General features: G+C 34.9%; 1 protein-coding gene across 8 annotated transcripts in view; it reads left to right on the top strand.

Annotated features, from left to right (window-relative positions):
* Positions 1 to 21,078, top strand: part of sv (paired box protein shaven) — a 288,001-nt gene that overhangs the window by 157,156 nt on the left and 109,767 nt on the right. For all 8 annotated transcript variants that reach the window (XM_023155959.2, XM_023155960.2, XM_074171805.1 and 5 more), the window contains one exon: positions 8,417 to 8,614. In XM_023155959.2, the coding sequence (XP_023011727.2) occupies positions 8,417 to 8,614 (198 nt within the window). The remainder of the gene's footprint in view (positions 1 to 8,416; positions 8,615 to 21,078) is intronic.

Genomic DNA, 21,078 nt, shown 5'->3' on the forward strand with positions numbered 1-21,078 from the left:
CGGTTCCCGATTCCGGCGGCAGCTAACGCGATCATGCGACCTGCTGGTAATGTTTTCCCGTTTTTTAGTGCTCGTTTCCCAAAAAGACGAACTCCATTTCATCCGACCGAGGACCACATGGGGACGAGGCATTTGTCATTCGGAGATGATGCAACCACCGCCGTCGCCACAATAACCAACGTATGTCCACTATTGTTTGAAATATTTTATCGCGGCGTGGGAGAATTTTATGTCAGAAGTTTCAGAAAGTATTTTTTTGTTTCTGAGTTTATTGTGAGAACGCGAAATATATAAACTTTCTGATATTGTGAGAGATAACCGCGAATAAAAAAAGTTGAATATTTACAACAATTTTTATTAGAGGGCAATGTTAATTCGAATCTCTGCATAGAGATTTTGTAAGCAGCAGGAGATAGAAAGTCGATTGAATTGTGTCAAAATTAAAAAAAGCAACCGTTTCGTCTGCTATCGCGGCTTACATCATCAGTTGTATGCGCGTTTTCTGCGTCATATCTCGAAATCTCTGCAACGACTGACTGGTGGGATTTTTTCCAACATATATCCAACGTGATTATATGGGTTGACATAAAGTTTTCATTTATGATCCGATTGAACTAAATGTCAAGTGAAGCTCACCGCAATAGATAACTGAAGTGGTCCCCATTATCGAGTATTTACGTTTTACCATAAACTCCTTGCAGCTCTATACACTTTTTCCAGCGACGTTCAATAATTTCGATGTCTAGCTCCTCAAAATAGTCATCAACTGCTGATATCACTCCATCATCGTTGGAAAATCTTTGATCACTGAGACATTTTTTCAAGTTTGGAAACAGAAAATAATCCGAAGAGGCTAATTCTGGCGAAGTGAGTGCATGAGGTAGTAATGCAAATTTTAATTCGGTGATTTTCGTCATTACGATAATGGATTTATGAGCTGGTCCATTGTCTTGACGCAACAACACTTTTTCCTTGGCCAACTGAAGCGATTTCAATACTCGGCGTTGACAGTTTTATCTTTTTTAGGATAGTCAATGAAAATTATCCCATGCGTTTCCAAAAAAACCGATGTCATGATCTTGCCAATCTTCGCCTTCTTTGTAGCCGGTTTCACCTTTTGAATCCACTGTTTCGATTTTTCATTTGTCTCGGGTATGAAGTGATGTACCCATGTTTCATCCATGGTTATGAAACAACGCAAGAATTCTGCTTTGTTACTGTGAAACTTCGCTAAACACTCAACTGAAATATCTGCACGACACTGTTTTTGTTCGAGTGTGAGCAAACGCGGCACCCATCTTGCACACAGCTTTCGCCAGTCCAACTTATCAGATGATATGCATTATACCGCACTTTTTGAAATGCTTACTAAGTCTGCTAGCTCACCCAGTTTCAGTCGACGATCATTCTGTACCGCTTTGTGGATTTTCTTCATCGTTTCTGGAGTCATCACCTCGTCTGGTCGACCACTGTGATGATCGTCTTGGCAGCTCGTACGGCGTCGTTCAAACCTTGCTACCTAATATTTTACTATTTTGTAAACGAAGAAGCAGACTCACCTAGAGTAGAATCCAGTTCAGCTTTTATCTTGATTGGGTTGAGGTCTTTCAAATGAGGTGTTGTACTACACAACGGTGGCCAATTTTCTCCAATTTCACAAATTCAACGAAAACGTTAACTATTGATGGCTGCCAAACGAACACTAAACAACGTATCGTCTTCAAACTTGAAACATTTGCTTTATAGATTGTGTACTTTCTAACAGTTATATTTTTTAAACAACTACCACCATCTCTAGGTCAGCTGGGGACTTCTGGGACCATCCTCGTACATCTTCGGTTCCTTGTGGAGTGAGGCATAATATCTCGCTTCTACCATTCAATTTCAATGGACCAGGTCTATCCAAATTCAAGAAACGATAGCCAGCATCATAGAACATTATAAATGATGGAATTGGCCGATACTTGATGAAAATCCATAACTAACTTATTGAAAAAACACTTTATTGTGAGGTCTTCACTAAACGATTTTACAAAAACAACACGTGTTTCGCCATACAATGTTTTTTTCGGGCGTGTCTTTACTACTAATGTAAAGATATACCCGAAGAAACCATTGTATGGCGAAACACGTGTTGCGTTTTTGTAAAATTGTTTGGTGAAAATCTCACAATAAAGTGTTTATTGAATACATTCATAGAACATTGACATAATTTGATGAACCCACCAATAATATCGCTCGTTATTTGAAAAACAAAAGACTTGGTCTGTCAGTGAGGTTTAAGATCAATCAATAGATTTGATAATTCAGAACATTCAATCTATTTTTTAGTGTTGGAATTGGTAATTAGTGGGCACGTAAACTCAAATTATTTTATTTCATCTCATATCCATTTGAATAAAGTCGTTTGTGAATTAATTTTCATAATGTTTGTATTTTTAGTTACTCAGATAAAATTATCAGTGATTAAGCAGGTAGAAAAACATATTATTCGAATTGTTGATTCATATAAAGCACTTAGCGAGTGGAATTCACTTAGTACGAACACGCTTGAAGAAGCTATTGTACTGTGAAACGCGTGTTGTGATTTTGTAAAATGTTTTGTGAAAATCTCACACAGAAAAGTTATTTCTATCGAGAGTGATAATGATCATCAGATAATAATGAACTCTTGGAAAAGTGAAAAATGTTCAAACCATCCGTAGATGTTCACTTTTACTAATTATTTCTTCAGAAATATTAGATTGAATGTACCGATACTTTATGGAAATCCATCAGATATTCAAGTAACACACAATTGTGAGATTTGTTGAGGTTACAAAACCGCAACACGTGTTTCACTATACATTGATATGTACAGGCGTGTTCATACTGTATGAGAAAGTTACTTGAGGTGTTTTCCGATTCCCTGATCGTACGGAAGCACCCTGTAGAAGAATGAATGTCTTCCAATGGTCGTGGATTGAGTCTGGCTCATATCAAGGAAGAAATATGGGCTTGTATAGGTTACTGATACATTTATATCAGACTTCTACAAAAAGTGATTCGATATTTGTAGTCACGCTTGATGATCGCTGAATTATTTCAAATGAATATGATATTGTAAATTCGTTAGAAATTTGCTCATACTATTCATTCGCCTTTGACAGATGATTTTCCAAATCAACTCACTATTTTTCTATGTGGATAAGACACAATATCTTCGAATTCACAAACTTTAAAAATATTTACAAAACCACCCGATTTCACTGTAAATGATATACCAGTTTCCAAGTCTACCACTCGTGTCAAGTGTTTAGGAATGTGCATTGATGAACATCTGGATTGGAAGATACCTACATTGTTCGAGTTTGATATCAGTGCTCAATTCACAGTGTTGTCTTCTAAAAAATTTGAGAACAGTACTTGCACATTCTCAATTGCTGATGGTGTATTATGCACCAGTGGAGAGTCGTATGCGTTATGGTATTTGTAACACTTCCATCCTCATATATTTTTGAACTGTGCCTTTACATTTTCAATAATAGAGATAGTTTTGTGAAGAAGGCTGATGTACATCAAGTTCTTGATATTATTTCTATTCACCAATCTGTAAAAATAGAGTATATGTCTGGTCTCCTACTTATTATGGCTTACGTGCATTCAATAAATCACCAGATGAATTGAAAAATAAGTTCTTCGTTATTGACTTTCAGAAGGCAACTAAACAATTTTTTGTTATAAGATGTTTTTATTCAACTGATGAATACTTTTCAAAAGATATCTCATAAAAATATTGTTATTGATATTTCTAATATGTCTAAATATCCTAACAGCCAGTCATCCTAACAGCCAGTCTTCGAATTCCAAAGTTCTGAATGTGAAATTGTTAGATCTATATTGTATATATTTTTTGGACTTGACTATTTCAATTCAATATTTCTTCCCCTGGGAGGCAGATTATTATCATTATCATTTTTAGTGGACATCATTAGTGAGTAATTTTAAAATCCTATCCTTTTCATGATATTTTCGATGGTCCAAGGTTGTTTTAAATTATATTTTTATCTGCTCTTCATGTACCCAACGCCAGTATTTGTGAGAAAAATCGATAACCATCAGAGGGACAAAATTGTTTCGAGAGTACACTTGACAACAATAAAAATCTGCTCAATGTCAATGCTGGAAATATGACATCTGATACAAGGACTGCAAAACATTATGGTATCCCCGGGGTAATCGCGAACCCCTTTATGGCATCATTTCAGTTAATATAGAATAACTGAATTACTACCGAAATTTGATTCAGTTATATGTGTGGGTTTAGCGTGACGAAATTGCATTTTGCATCAGCCACTCACTAGACGATTATTACCCTTGATTAAATTATGTCATCCATTTATTATCTATATACAGGGGTTGTGATAAAATGCCTGAAATTATTCACGACATCCAATGACGAATAATACATAATTTAGTTTGAAATGAAGAATAAAATGTACAGGGAGATTCCTGACTAGTGCTAGATTAAGGCTGAAGCAAATTTATACCAGAATCGATAGTGAAATAAAAAATAGTTGTAATGAAAACTGTCTTATCCCGTTATAGTGAAGAGTTTAACAACTGAAAAAAATGTTCAACCTAATATAACCTCAGGTAATCTTGAGAAAATTTTTGAACATCAAATAATGTTTTTTTTATTGAAAATCCATCATTGCATAAACATGAAATGAATCAGCAAATTTTTCTCATTTTATGAGATTTTTTCATTGAAAAAACGTATAGTTATACCTGAAATGGTTCAGAACGAACAAGGATGAACTTAAAATACAATTGAAAAAAGAATGTGGCAGAAATATAACTGTTTCAATGAAAATTGAAAATAAATTAATGACTGAAATGAAAATAATGAATGAATTTTAAGATTTTGAACTAATATTTTCTAAGAACGTACAACTAACCTCAAACAAGTGTTCCCCTGTAAATTTTTTGAACAGTTGAAGTCATTTCTATTACTAATGAATACGTTGTGTTACTATTGTACATTTCTGGTTATTCAGGGTTAATCCAAAATCGAAATGTATGTTATAACATATACAGTGAAATAAAAAATGGAAAAAATGGCTTAAACACCACTAATATTTTCATAGTTGATAAAATTTCAGAGAGGAAAAGTTTCGTTTCATCATATCAATCAGCATACCATATATAATAAAATATTTCTCAACAAATATACAAAATTAAATCAAATTATTACACACGCGACATTGGCTCATCAAAACATCATTATAATGATCCGTTATGACTTTTTTTATTTGGTTAAATCAGACCTGTTGGCATCATAATGGATGCTGAATTTGAGTTACGAGCCATCAGTAATTTGTCTCGTGCCACTAAGAGAACGCATTCATCACACAGCATTCTTTGACTGAATTATCATGTTTGTCACGAGGAAAATGATCGTAAAATAAGCAACATTCGTAAGCAATTCAATCATCCAAAAGAGAAACCTAATTAGAATTCTCAGATATTTAAGACTTGGATGTCTCTGTATAGTCCAGACAATCGAATCTAGGTTGACTGAATATTGCCTGTCATAAAGATTAACTAGAAAGTCACCTGTTAGACAAATATTCAGGTTCATACGAAATATTATTATTATAAAACACAAAAATCACGATATGTCGAAAGAGTGGATGAATCAGAGAATCAGAGATAATGAGTACTTCTCTCTCAAAAATTCATCTGACTGTATGTCGTAGAATTTTTCCATTTTAGTAGAAGGAAAACTCTTTGGCTATGCATTTCCAAAGCATTTTCAGCAATAACTGTAATCAATTGTTACTACAGAGATTTTGGGGTGGATAATGACCTGGTTAATTTTAAATTTTGAATGAAATTTCTGGCATTGTGCTATGAAAACGATAAAAGAAGAAGACAAAAAAGACATGGGTGGTAATCAGAACAATCCATTTTTATATTGATTTCGACAAAACAGTCAATCAATCAAGATAAGCGTTACAATTTGAATTAGCCTTGAGGTTAATTGAGATGAAATAAAGGTCTACAATATTATTTGCGAAATTAAAAAAGGTGTATTTTCAGGAGAAATTAGTTATTGGACACATCATTTCGGCTTTCACGTCTTCATCTTCATAATGATAATATACCTGTTTTTAAATATATGAAATACAGTAAAATGTGAATATAAAATGAAAGTGGATGAAAACATGGAAATACATACTATGAAAGACGTGGTAGCCAAAATTAGTAGCATTATCGATTAATTCTCATCTTGGCGTGAACGCAATTGCCTAGTCTTGAACACCTCAAAATCAGTGACAATGAAATTTCATAACAGGAAAAATAATATTCAAAGTGTTGTGTTCTCTATGGATGAAATAGATATGTCACATACAGTCAAATTTTCGGAAACAACTGTGGATGAATTCTTGAGTTGGAACTCTTATATCAATGGTGTCTACAAGAATCTCAATAAAGCATTTTTTGCAATAAAGCTGTGTGTATCAGAAAAGTCTAATGAGCATCTGTTATGCAATGGCTTTCTCATATATTTCCTTGAATATCATGTCTTGCGGGTGCGGTTCAGATTTCAACAGGGTGTTCATAGGACGTATTTTGACACTGACTTTTGACATGAAATAAAAATTTTAAACCTGTGTTCATGAAAATTAAATTGTTGTCTGTCACAGCACTGCATATTTTCAAATGTATAGTATGTGTTAGAAACAACTCTCGCAATTTTTATACTCGCTATGGTGATCAATTGAGAGTACCCCCTACAGGACAGCTAAATTCCATAAAATCACCCTTCTATAATGAAATCATCCTGTATAATAGACGGCCAACTTCGATTAAAGCTTTGAAATCTGAAAATGGGCTTTGTAATCGTGTAAAATCTGAGCTCATTCAAAAGTGTTACTAAGTGTTATATAGGCAATTGGCAAAAATAAATTATTATTACTATATGACTATTGTTGAAGACTTTATGCATTTGTGTTGTTTCTGCAACTAAGTGTTGCGTAACCTTGCACTTCACGTGTTTCTGGCTGTTGGCCTCATCAGCGCGGTGTAGTCAAGTGTTAAGATGGATAACATTTAGTTGCCACAAGAAAAAAGCACAAGCGAACGGAGTCATCAACAGGAGCCTACCGCACAAATATGCGGTGACTCCGTTGTTGACTATGTTGTTGACTGGACTATTGCTGAGATGGAAGATGGGGCCACATGCTTCATTAGAAGACCTCACGAATTCGCGAAAATTACTACTAAATACTACATTTAACGGAGATCATCACTCTAATATCGTACATGTGTCGCGAACATCAAGGCGGCGCGGCGTTGTAAATTCTCTTTCACACCAACACATGCGAAGAGCTAACACATGTAAAATATATAATACCAGCCATTGAGGTGTATTTCTGGCGACAAGACATATTTCATATCCAAAAATGAGTTATAGGGTTGTATTGTTGTCTATTTCAGTTATGTTCAGATGGGACAGAGATGTTCAGACACATTTCCGTGAAAGTTGTTTTTCATGTTGTGCCTAGGCGAGTAGCCAAAATAAAAGTGTCTCTTATCATCGCTGGTATTTGTAATGAATTGTCTACGTTTTATAGGTAAATTGACATTCATGATTACTCACCATTGAATTTTTGATGCTTCATCTCGAAAGGTATTTTGAAAATTAGCTTCTCGTGAAGGATGAAAAATGATGATTCGGAATTTTCATGCATTCAGTTATTATTCGATATTCATTGATCTATCAGCAACTGTTATTGAAAATGACAAAAACATTAGAGAATTAAAATATTTTTGATATATCATGGAGCGAGTATTGATAAGTTCTGGAACAAATCCTCAGTTGAAATGAAATTATTATTCGTTTTGGAAAAACTGGACGGGTGTAACTTTCAGTCACACGCAGTTTCATTTTTTTATGATATAATATTATCTCTCATTGAGACATTCACACTTCTGCCATGCCATCGCACAACATCATAGTACCATTAGTGGAAGAGTCAATTATCCAAATGTACAATGGGCAAATTCTTAGTTCAAATGAAAATCCTCACATTCGGGGGTCATAATATTTATTTTGCCAATATTGAACGAGTGTAACTTTCAGTCACACCAAGTTTAAGTTTTTTTTTATGACATAATCTATTTTCTCATTGAGACATCCACACTCTTGCTATATAATCGCACAATATCATACCATCATTGGAAGAGTCAGTTATCCAAATGTATTCACTAAGTCGTTAATATACAGTAACAATGATATTGGATCCAGAATCTAGCGTTATAGCTCTCCGGGAATCATTCCAATATAATATTTCACAATCTGACGGCTACCATAATGATAATCAGTTATTGAAATGATTTCTTCATAACATGTCTCTATATGTTCCAGATACTATGAAACGGGTAGCTTCAAAGCCGGTGTGATCGGCGGTTCAAAGCCAAAAGTAGCAACTCCACCTGTAGTAGACGCTATAGCCAACTACAAAAGAGAAAATCCCACCATGTTTGCATGGGAAATTCGTGATAGGCTTTTGGCGGAAGGTATTTGTTCCCAAGATAACGTACCTAGTGTTTCATCAATAAATAGGTGAGTGAATTTAAAGGTTTCTCATACTATTTGTTTTAGATATCTCATTTATTGTTTATGGCTTACTATTGGATAACAATGAAATGAATTAGGCATGAAGGTTGAAAAAAGTTAACAAAAATTATCAATCAACCAAATACGTTTTTTGAACATTTTGCGATAGGTATTCAGTAGGTATAACTGGGAGACTTGAACTTTTTCAACAAGAGATAGTTTGTTCTAATCAACAAGAAATAGTTTGATAAATGATACTTATTATCCATAGGAAATTGGAGTTCTTCTCGTAAGTCCCGTTCTGAATACGTAAAACCTTCAAAACCAATTGATGAAGAAAAAGAAGATATTCCAGTTCAATAAAAATTTTGAATATGACACGAAGATTTCTCATTTTTGAAGTACCTATAATATATTTCAAACCCATTTCAATATATTGGCATTTCTGAATACATAGAGTATAGCCAAATTTCTCTCATTCCAAAATCTTCTTGAAATACCTCATTTATAATGATCGATAATATCGATATTGAAGGTTTATTTATAAAATAGCACTCGCTCCAATATGATAATCGAAGTGAGCATAAAGAGCCACTCAACACAATCCATTTGAAACAATTGCGCAATCATAGCCACCCCTACATATGTGCGTAGATAACATCGAGTAGGCCAGGCGTGCTGGGGGCTGATTTGACACATTTAATTTGACCGGTTGTCCCATCGGGGTTGTCCATTACTACATATCACAGCAGTCTTCTGATTAATAAAATAACAGATGGGATGCTGTTTAATCTCCACTGGGTGCGATGTGATAACATAATGAATTAGGTAATGTAATTTGGAAATAACCCTCAATTTCTTTTTTATAAAAAGTAGGAATGGAACGGATTCAAATGAAATACGTTATTTCGAAAACTGGTACATGAAAACTTCAATATAGCTGTAGCGTCTTTCACAATTTCAAAAACACTTTACTTTCTATCATGCCACTGTCTATCTTCACAAAATGTATGAAGTACGTCGATTAACTGATTGAACTTTCAATGTAAAAGATCTCAGCCTTCATTTGCTCATGAATGAACAAAATTGGTTATCTAAAATGAAGTAAAAAAATGTTTAACGGTTTTATTGAAAAAACCAGATAATGATGACGTAAATGATAGTAAATGTAAATGATATAACGATTTATTATTTTTTAACTGATCAATACCGTAGATTGCTGAGAAAAGTGGTATGATGACTGCTAACTAGGACATTTCGAATTAATTTTCAGTTTTTGTTACATTATTTATGTAAAATAAAACCGTGCAAAATATATTTTTTATTTATTTTGTTTTCAAGTTTTCAGTTTCAAATTCTGTTACTCAACTCTTCCCATTCTGTTCAGTTCATTTATGACCTCACTATCACAGGGTAATATGTAATCCGCCATTTTGTTGCTGCTGCCATCTTGAATTTGCATCTTTTTCAAAGTGTACTACTATTCTACTAGACAAGCCCTGTCATTTGATACCCATATTGAGGTATTGTGAAAAAATATATAATACGCCATTTTGTAGCTTCGGCCATCTTGAATTTACAATGATATAGAAGTCATTAAATTGTATTGTCATCAAAACAAAAACTGTGTACCAAATAACTCAAACTTAAATTGCTGAATTTGACTTAAACATACAAAAAAAACAACAGGGCAAGTTAAATTAAACCGTTCAATTAAAGGAATGAAGTATTTCAAGGAATTCAGTCTGAGATTATCAGGTGAGCACAGTGACATTAGAAAAGTTCTGTGCAGCCAAACGATTTCATTTCGGAGACTCAATTATGAATATCCAAATATTATATAAGAAACCTTGATATTTTGGAAGATTGGAAGTAGTTTGGTGTCTCTTCTATAGACATAATCTATTGAAGTGTCAGACCGACCAAACCCATTTTATTTTTCGAAGCAGTATATGTCAGAATTTTACGGTGAAAACTATAGCGGACCATCACTTATTATACCCGGGAAACAACAATTTCAGAAAGTGATAGAATCGACGAAAATTCAAACAGACAATCGAGAACATTTGTCCGAATTCAATGATATCGTCGGTGACTTCAGGGTGTTGCCAAGTGTGCACAATTGCACATATATCAGCTTGGCAAAACTAGGTCAGATTCTCATTCATTTTTGGTGTCAACAAATAGTTTCATAACACACTCATCTGGCAGTTTTGCCAATTCTGCTCGAAGTAATTCGTAGATTTACTCGGCAGGAATCATCATATATGACAAAGAAGATTTCTGAAGATTACAAATCTCTTCGATTCAATATGATGTTCATGTTCATGATGTTTTCGATCTTTCGCACTGGAACTCTCACCCTGTATTAGAGTGAAGCTATATTTTAGACCAATATTTCCACTCCGATATCGATAGCTTGTAGAAAATGAATAATTATGTTTTATAGTCACCAGACTCCCGTATAAATAACGAAAAACAAGCGAGCACACGTATATAAATTGACTAGCACTTAACCTTGTTGGATATGGGAAAATTTATCGTTCTTTTTCAACTTATCTGCTAATGGTTAGTGTCATCTTGGTTGGTACAATAAAACAAATGATAAATTCTGGTTGGGAGCCGCGGGGGGTTGGGGGATCCTCCGGAAACGGACATGACGCCATGCTGAGTAGAAACAGCGGAAGACTACTCCAAACAATGGCTCGGCGCGCGGTCTTTTTATGTCTTTGCAATTAGAACGGCGGAGATTCAAGAATACTGTTTTTCCAACTTCTGTTGAGATCAACGTTTTACTTTTTTGCGGTTTTAGGTATTTCCATGGCAAATATCATTATGTTTATTTTTCATAACCCGCAAGATGAGATTAGTTCTTTCTGCTTATGTTATTTTTGCTTCTGAGATGTAGAGAGCTTTTTTGGAGGATAATGACATGGTTATGATCATGGAGCTGGAGTAACGTTGGTGAATGTTTTCTCCAAATTAAATTGGTTTCGAAATATTTTCCATTAGAATATTAGGAATAATGTACTTCCTGTCTTCTTTTGAAAATATCTGATGATTTTTTGTTAATATCATACAAAGCAATTCTACTCTTGAATATTATTTCAATTCTTATTTTTTTGTTTTTTTTTTATTTTTATTGTTGGTGAAAGTGACAATAAGTGAAAAAATTATGAACTCCTAAAACAAATTTTTGAATGTCTTATGGACTCAGATATCTTAATATATATACTAAGATATTCTGAAAGTATAGTTTTGTATCTTTGAAATACTGTAGCTTCCGATGGAAGGTGTCAAAATTATACCATACTTTATATCTTACCAAAATGAAAGTTGTTGATAGAACCAAGTCAAATTATAATCACCAATAACTCAGTACCTACAAAATATTTTATTTTAAATTTTGAATATTTAGACACAATACTTACAAAATCATCATGATATATTCAGCCCATTCAATTCAATATCCATACTCTATTCAAACCAAAGGTAAGCTTCAAGAAATCACAGCGGAACACGTGATCCGGGGGAATGTAGATTCACCATCCGAATCTGCAGTTTGGTATTGGTAATAATTGAATGGTATCCACATGCGGCTAATAGTTGAAGCTTATTGCTCATTGTTGCAACATAGTCCACCAGATCTCCAATTGATGGTCATGTTATTGAAGCGGAGCTTGTCTTGGAGTTGAATAAAGGGATAGTAAAGGGAAGTTGGTGTACTACTGTTGTAGTACACCAACTTCATAAATTCCTGGTATGATCATGCTTGTCTTAGGGCCTTTGAGAGTCTTTGTACAAGAGTATCTCAAAAATATCGGATTTTTCTTTGGAGTCGTTTTGACTCAGTTCAAATTTTTTAAGAATAAATTTCAGATACGCAATAGAATACGAGGTAGATCAGAGTTGAAAATCATAATGAACCGTAAACTGAGAGCTAGATCAGAGCATATGTACAGCTACTGGAATCGATGGTGCCACAGCTACTCCGTACGGGGTAGTTCTACACCTCTTGAACTCAATTTCACCCTCCTGCTCCCCTCAAGCAAATCTACTCCGCTACAGATATGAAGCAAAAAAATGTAAAATAATAATTCAAGAAATTAACAAATATTTGAGGTTTGATTTTGAATTTACCGCGAATTTACCAAATCTCGTGACCGATATCGAAAAATCTAATTCCAAATGGATTTGCTTGCTGAAATGGACTATTTCAAGCAAATTGATTAACTTTCTTCGAAAAATTCTGGAAAAATATTTTTAATGCTGAAAATGGCACCTGTGATCCATTATTTCCATATCTTTATATTCTAGTGGAAGGAATCCTATCAGTACCTCATTCATCTGCTGCAGCGGAACGAGTTGAGTCATGGTCGGTGGGAGAAATCGTATCAGCGAAAAGTTTGGGTAGGTGTACGACAAAGAAAGTATTAGGAAAAAAGGAATAGAAACTTTTGTTTGCAATTTTACGTTTAAGGCTCGAATAATGTAACAGACTGATAACAGATTTCTACACATCTACTGCACATCTTGAGGCAGGGACTTTTCACCGGCCATGACTCACTCCGGCAGCTGTAATAATAGTTATATCTTGTGAATAAAAGTAGATCAATAATTGGATTTCGAGAAGATATCAATCTGTTTGATACTATAGGAAATTTTTATTGAATTGACTCAGTTCAATGTCATCTTATTACAATTTTTTTTTTAATATTATGAACATTTATATTTCTTTGTGGTACAATTATGATATCCAGTTTCGAATTTGAGTGTCGGTCTCCGCTCTGCTCGTCGAGGGTGAAAGTTATAAAATCAGCACTTGATCGGAACCCCCGAATATCGCCACACCCTCGGTCGTTACTCGAGCGTATCGTTTGCCATCTAAGTAACTCGCTTTTTATTGTACACTTTAAAGAACGAATACCCTTGTTGCAAAGTTTGCGTTGTAGGCGAAATGAATCCATTTAGGGTACATCCCCAAAGACGTTTTCTTTTGTCTTTATTCTTACTAAATTGCATTCAATGAGGTGAACATTAATAAGCTCGTATCGTTCATGAGGAAAATACAAAAATTACAAGGGTTTCAAACATTGAATTACCCATTTAAAAAAAATAATAGCCGAAAGTGTCAAATATGAAACATGTCCGAATATAAACAATAATACGATTTGTTGTAATGCCAACTACTTGTCAAATAAATTTCAGATATTGCTTTCCTTACTAAATTTGTTATTTTCGTTTTATACATACAGCCCAAAAAGATAGACCAAGTATCACTATTTTTCGGGTTTGAAAGCCGTCGATTTTTGGAATTTCTTCCTGACGTTTCGTTGGCGCCAGTGGCTAGCTTCTTCAGAGGTTTATACATCCTGAGTAATATCCGATGACGATATTACGGCTGCGTATTTATGTTAACGCAGGTAGTTTGGTGTGCTAATACCTGTACCTGAATTAGGTACATTGTCAATAACATTTGTCGACCGTTTTCAATCTTCCATCATGCTGTTTGCTATTCTTGAACTTCTCAGAATGAGATTCCATATTCGGTTGAGGTTCACAGCTTTTTTTTCTGTTGAAATTATCCGCTTGTTTGTGGGTCTCTATTGCCTCCTGTACCAGTCGGCTTTGGTATCCCTGGTTGGGGGACAATGAGTTTCGTGTTCTGTGGTTTCCTTCCCTGAGTGCATGTTCGTCATAAACGACTTGTCTGTTTGGCCTAGTCTGCAGTTTCTTTCATGCTCCTCTAGCCTTATTTCTAGGGATCTTTTGGTGGTTCCGATGTGTACCTTACCACAAGTGCACGGAATGCGATATAACCCAAGGGTCCAAACCTAGACCCATTGCTCTTTTTAATTTTCATCAATGATCGAAAAAATATCATAGGAATGCTTGCTATATGCTGATGTTTTCAAAATGCTTAGAAACATCACACACCTAAATGACTATCTTGAACTCCAAACGATAATATTTTTAAATGCAAAGTTAAGACGTTCAGCAGGATTAAGATTCCACATCACTTTGTTTATATAATTCAGAATACAGTTTTAGAAAGGGTTCAAGAAAAACGTGACCTCGGGGTCCTCTTCCAAAGTGACCTGAAATTCAATGGACACATTCAAAATATCACTAATGAAGATAATAAACAACCTGGCTCCTTAAAACTTTCCACTTTGAATTCACAGACATAAACAGTATAAAATATTTGTTTAATACAATTATTCCAAGTAAATTACAATATGCTAGTGTTATATGGGAATTAGATCGTGAAAAAACAATACAAAACAGATGTTTGAAATATTTGTATTTCGAAAAATATGGCAGTACGCCAGGTTTCATATTTTATTGACCAATCAGAGATTAATTTCACATAGAATTACTAGAAAACACAAGGCTTATAAAAATTCTACTTTTCTCAGGAAAAATTTGGAATGGTCATATAGATTCTCACCAGTCAAATCTGCTTTTATGTTCCACCACCATGTGTTCGTCCACGAAAAATTACTTTTCATGTCAATCAACATAAATCCCCATTTGACAGAATTTGTTCAATGTATAATTAATACACAAAGATCCCTAGGTATCATATGCAAAACTCAAATCTAACCTGAGAGAGGTTATCAATTCCAGATTCTGCTGACGAGTGAAACGGACCCCTACTGTTCCCTGCATTGATATCAATTGAATTGGATTTTCATCAATTATTGGCCAGTTGTATTCAATTATTATTTTTATAATTAAAAATTTTACTTGGAGCTATTAAGAAACGTATTACTAGGCTCTGCCTACAGGAGGATAATTCCAACATTATTTTTGTTCCGAAGATCATGTGTGTGAGAAAATATACGGTGTTCTGTTTGAAAAAACTAAAGTTTTTTTTTTATTTTGATTAACCCACTATTTGTACGTATTCTGATCGTATTCGATAATGGAAAATCTAAGATTTTGAAGTATTATCATCAAAATTGAGTTTTTAATAAAACGAATTACAATTGTAAAGACAAGTTTGTTGGCAATTATTTTGAACCGCTTGGTATATTCCCATATCTTCTTGTATTTTTCAAATACTTCACCGACAAAATTTGAATACCTACGAAAAGTAGGTATCATTTGAAGAAACATAACTTTGAGACGTCTTGCTTCTGGTCGGTATATTATTCCTGCATAATTATAAAAAGCACAATGCATTCATATCTGGAACTAGTATGAAATATTTGTCAATAACTTCAAATATCCACTTCACATCGAATGAAATCATGATATGATACACTCTTTAAGGGACGTGTAATTTTTATACCACCAACGAAAGTTTGTGGTACCGTATGGAATTTTTGTCTACAGAAATCAAACTTATGGTTCGATGTGAATGCACTACCACTGCTTTTTTATGTGTGTTCATGAAAAAAAAATTTTTCAAGGTCATAGCGAATTCGGAAAACTATTCAAAAATTGACCCAGCAAAAGTCATGCGTTCATGACAGTCGTCCCAAGCAGGAGTTCCTCTCCATTTTGCAGCACCGTCAAGCGCAGCGGATATCGGTTCGAGCTCGATTTCACGAATCTGAGAATCAGCCGAGCGTTCCGGAACCGGCTTTCTTCTCTTATTGATTTTCTCCTGTTCATTCTCAACCCTCAACCCTAGCGCCTCTCGTTGTCGAATTCCCCTGCCGACGTTCGAGACCGTCTTTCTTACTCTTTCTTTACTTTTACCTTAAGTTTTCCTCTATTCCGAGTTAAAGGTCGTTTCGAATTGCTATCGCCTTTCGGAATTATACCGTAATGATTCGGTGTCGGAGAGGTTTTCAGCGAATGGATGGAGGAAGAGCCGTGACATTTCCAAGAGTTTCTACCACGCCATGTGGTGGAATTTGTGTTTATATTTTCTTCTCATATAGGTCATACATATTCCAAAGAATGGTTCATGATAGGAACATTATAAGATAGACCTATAAGCAGAGGAGGATGAACGAGGTCTATTCAAAAAATAAGATGAAGTTTCATTTTTCTAAAAAAAATATTCCTGTATTCATCAATTTCTATTTTGTTCCCCTCGAAGTAGTTTCCTTCAGAAACAATAAACTTGTATCAGCGTTTTTCCCAATCTTCGAAGAAGTTCTTATATGCACTTTTAATTATGTCTTGGCAATTCGGTTTTCATCTGCTCAATAGTCGCAAAACGACGTCCTTTAATGGTTGTCTTTAATCTTAGGAACAGAAAAAAGTCACAGTGGGCCAAATCTAGTGAATATGGTGGTTGAAGCATGCTCACGGTGTTGTTTTTGATAAAAAAAATTACGAACAAGCAACGATGAGTGAGCAGGTGCATTATCGTGATGCAAATGCCATGACCTGCTTTTCCACAATACCAGTGGACGTTATTTTAAATCGCTTCTCGCAAGCGGCTCAAAACTTTCTTATTGACTGTACTAGCATATGACAAGAACTCCTGATACACTTCACCACGGTAATTGAAGAAAACAGTGAGCAAAACCTTGGCCTTCGATCGAACTTGGCGTGCTTTTTTGGTCTTCGCTCTCCTGGACATATACCCATGGTTCGTCACCAGTTATGGCCATTTCCAGCAAATCTGTATCGCTGTTGAGGTCATCGAACTATTCCACGGTCAAAATTCAGTAACTTTGAAAGGAACTTCGCTGCCACACGCTTCATGCCTAATTCCGAAAAAATTGTAATGCATGAACCAACCGTTATGCCGACATCCTCAGCAACTGTTCTAATAGTGATTCCACGATTTTTCATAACAATTTTAATCATTCACTTAACATTTTCATCAGTTGTTGATGTGATGGGGCGTCCAGGGCGAGTGTCGTCATTCACATCTTCTCGACCTACTGTGAAAAGCTTGTACCAGTAGTTGTTTACAGCTGATTCTCGGCCTCCCCCCACCACTATGACGTATTAATTGCTTTTTTTATTGGTTGTTGTTTGGTGAAGTTTTTTTGTTGTGCAGTGAAGTCAAGGCGTTGTGACCTTGAAGTGTCTGGTGCATGGATCGTTCAGATTTTTTTTTCATATGAGATTTTGTGTGTTTATGTGTGTGTGTGTAGGAGAATGCACGGTACAGGGTTTCATCTTGTGCTTGTTTGTCTATGTACAAACATACGTCTGCATACTTCGAAGATCCTCCAAGTAATAAATGCTCCATCGGTGTTAGGGCACCAAGTTAGTAGTGGAGTGACGTCACAGCAATAACCGTTCAACGGCTAGAGAGCGACATGTTCACTCCACGACGTGTGGCAGAGTAATGCGTATTCATCGGTCTGCCCTCACCTCTCCTGAAGCGATGAAGGTTCGCTCTAGCCCCGCTATCGATGGTGACACAACGGCAGCCGAGGACTGTTTGCCTAGCGTCTACCCTCTCCGAGACCGCAACGACCACTGCTTGCTCGTACCGGCAACTGTTATCGCATCAAGTTGGGAGATGGGCTTGGCTGTGACGTCAGGCATCTCTAGTGGATAGCAACTAGCAATGTGAATCTTTCACGGTTTCATGGTGGGGGTGACTCACACTGTTTAATATAAAAGAAATGCCTGGCACACTATGAAATCAGTAGACGAATATATCTGCAGCAGTTAGCAATTGGTAGAGTGTTATTCAGTTCGTAATAGAAGGAAGACGGTGAGTGTATTTGTCTGTTGGAAATTGTTTATATTTTCATATATATTTTCATCATGTCCGTTTCAAAAGTAGACTTGAATAAAATTAATAATTTGATTGTACAGGAGGTTGAAATACTAGAGCAAAAGGCCTTATCATCATTGCCAATTGATGAAGTGTACATAATTAAAAATATGTCAACTTATTCTACACGATTTGGTAAATCAATTTTATTAACTTTGCAAGATGTGAGCAATGATAAATTATTTAAAACATGGCTACCAAAACGTATTTCGTTGCAATTCAGTGATGACGATATATCTTGTATCAACTCATCAGGTGGTAAATATACGATGATGTATTTAGGACAGAGCCAACAAAGTTTTGCTGGCATGAAAACGCGATCTCTAGTCAAATTCAATATGATTGAATAATAGTAATAATTTATAGTGAATTTCTTTAGGTCATAGCTTACAAAGTTTTTTTGGTGTGAAAACGATAACTCTAGTCAAATTCAATATGATTGAATAATAATAGTAATTATAATGAATTTCTTATTGTTTTATTAATATTCATATATTAGATGATAATTATATGGAAATATAAACATTACTAACTTAGTTGAATACACTCACTTTGTAACTACAAGTAAAATGGGAATGTGAGTATTATATCACTGAAAAATTGGAGGTTGCTTATTGTTTTTTTTTGTTCGATTTCAGTTCCACCATTTAAAGATGTGGATGCAGTACGCAAGTCAAGATTGGGTCGATATTGTAGATCTCAAATCATCGGTTCAACATTTGTCGTCTAAATTGAAGGTGTTGGGTGATGGAGCCGAACATGCAAGCGTTTATGATATGAGTGTATGCTATGATGAAAAACAAATCGAATTATGCCTTCGTGATGCTGAGAACTATTGGAGTGGTGCAGAAGTTTGCAACAAATTTTTGGATAATGAATTGGAATTGTGGCAACTTTGTGAGGTTATGATTGAACTGAACCTAAGAAGATTCCTGTATAGCCTCCAACCATACTTGCCAGAATGGATTATTCATCACTTTGAATTGAATGATGAAAATCGAGAGGAAATTGAAGATGGTCGCGAAAATGATGATTATGAGGAAGAAGTTATTTTAGATAGTCTGTATGTTCCTGTGAATCATAAATAATGTCAAATAAAAAACTTTGTATTATTTTCATGTTTTATTTATTTAAATCTGATGAAATACAATAGAAAATGATTACAAAACAATAAATATGATATAAAATACAATACATGATATAAGTCAGTTACAAATAAAAAAAAGATCATAAAACAGTACATGATAGAGTGAAAAAAAAAAGTGTCAATATCTGCTATGAACTGAACCATCCAATGCATTGTATGTTAAAACTGTATCATGCAAAATTAATGCATATACTTTAGTGTTGTCTGGAAACTTGGTCTTCCTCGTCTCAAACTCAATCTTTATATCAATAGTTGATGATTTTGTTGCATTCGGTTGATGGGAACAATCGATGACGAATAGTGGATTCTCTCTAAATTGTCCAATGTCCATCAGAGGTTCACTCATATCTTTATCATAATAACTTCGCTGGAAACTCTCAAAAGCATAATAAGCAGGAGCATCAAGTTTTTTATCGAAATTCAAATTCCAACGCTCATATGGATAAACTTCAGAATTCAAGTATACTCGAATACTATTGATATCAGCAGTTGTGAATTTTGTAATATCTTGTGTTCTATCTTCAGATGTGGTAGTACTTTGGAATGCGATGATGACAAAACGAGGAGTTTCCAATGCGTTAGTTGTTTTGATGGCCCATATGTCTGAAGAAGTCCCACGTAATGATGGTAGTTCATAGAGGTCCCACATACGATACGCCAACTTGATTTTGGCATTCAGACCGCTTTTGTTTATTCTACTCAAAAGTTTGAGCTTGTGTTTATCATCTGGTACAATATGCCTTATTTTCCATTCGATTTTATTTATTTCCAAATCAGCATCAACCTCACCTATATATGAGTTTTTGAATGATCGAGCGATAATCAAAATCAATTCCTGTTTGGCATTCAAGATACTTTTGTTGTAATCTTCAGCAAAACCCATCAAATATTTCAGTGGTAGTTTTCCACTAAAAACATGACTGTTTGTATCCAAGATATCTTGCTTCAATTGTGAAAGTCCCCAACCAGATGTCAATAATGTGTTAGCATGAGATTGTCCAAATGATATCATGGTTTTCATTGTAGATGTTATCCCAGGTTTTCTAACAACAGCCACTTGTTCACCTCCCATTTCATAACGAATTTCGTCAAAGAGAAATGCAATTGCATTATTCGAGAGATAGCATGTTTTCGCTACATCTTTGGGGGTGAATTTACCTTCTATGTAAATGAAGCTCTCGGCAATATCTAGTATAACATCTTGATTATTGATTGCAATTCTGATTTCATCCGAATTCCTGAATAGCGGTGATCCATAGGGCTTATATGTGTGCTCATGTAAACTTATGAGAGAATGATCGAGCACTGGTTCATTGAATATATTCAACTTTTCATTGTTTGTTTCGAGCACCATTGTTATTTTCTCACTTTCAATCCAATCGATTTCAAAAATTTAAGATCACTCACAGACAGAGCGTTATGTGCTAACTGTTTAGCATACACTTGTGGAATGAGCTTCTTTTTATGCACACCTTTCTTTTTGATAGTGCAACTCGTTTGGGATTGTTCAATGCGATTTTGTCTATTATAAATGAAACCCATAACAACAGTTATTCGATTTTCTTCAATTCCAAAATAATGAAAATCTCTTCTTCACTTCCAAAATCGATAAGGTTATTT

The sequence above is a fragment of the Leptinotarsa decemlineata genome, unplaced genomic scaffold (assembly GCF_025532065.1).
Source record: "Leptinotarsa decemlineata unplaced genomic scaffold, Ldec_3_MD MMD2_tig00000035_RagTag_RagTag, whole genome shotgun sequence".
In the NCBI taxonomy this organism is placed as follows: Eukaryota; Metazoa; Arthropoda; class Insecta; order Coleoptera; family Chrysomelidae; genus Leptinotarsa; species Leptinotarsa decemlineata.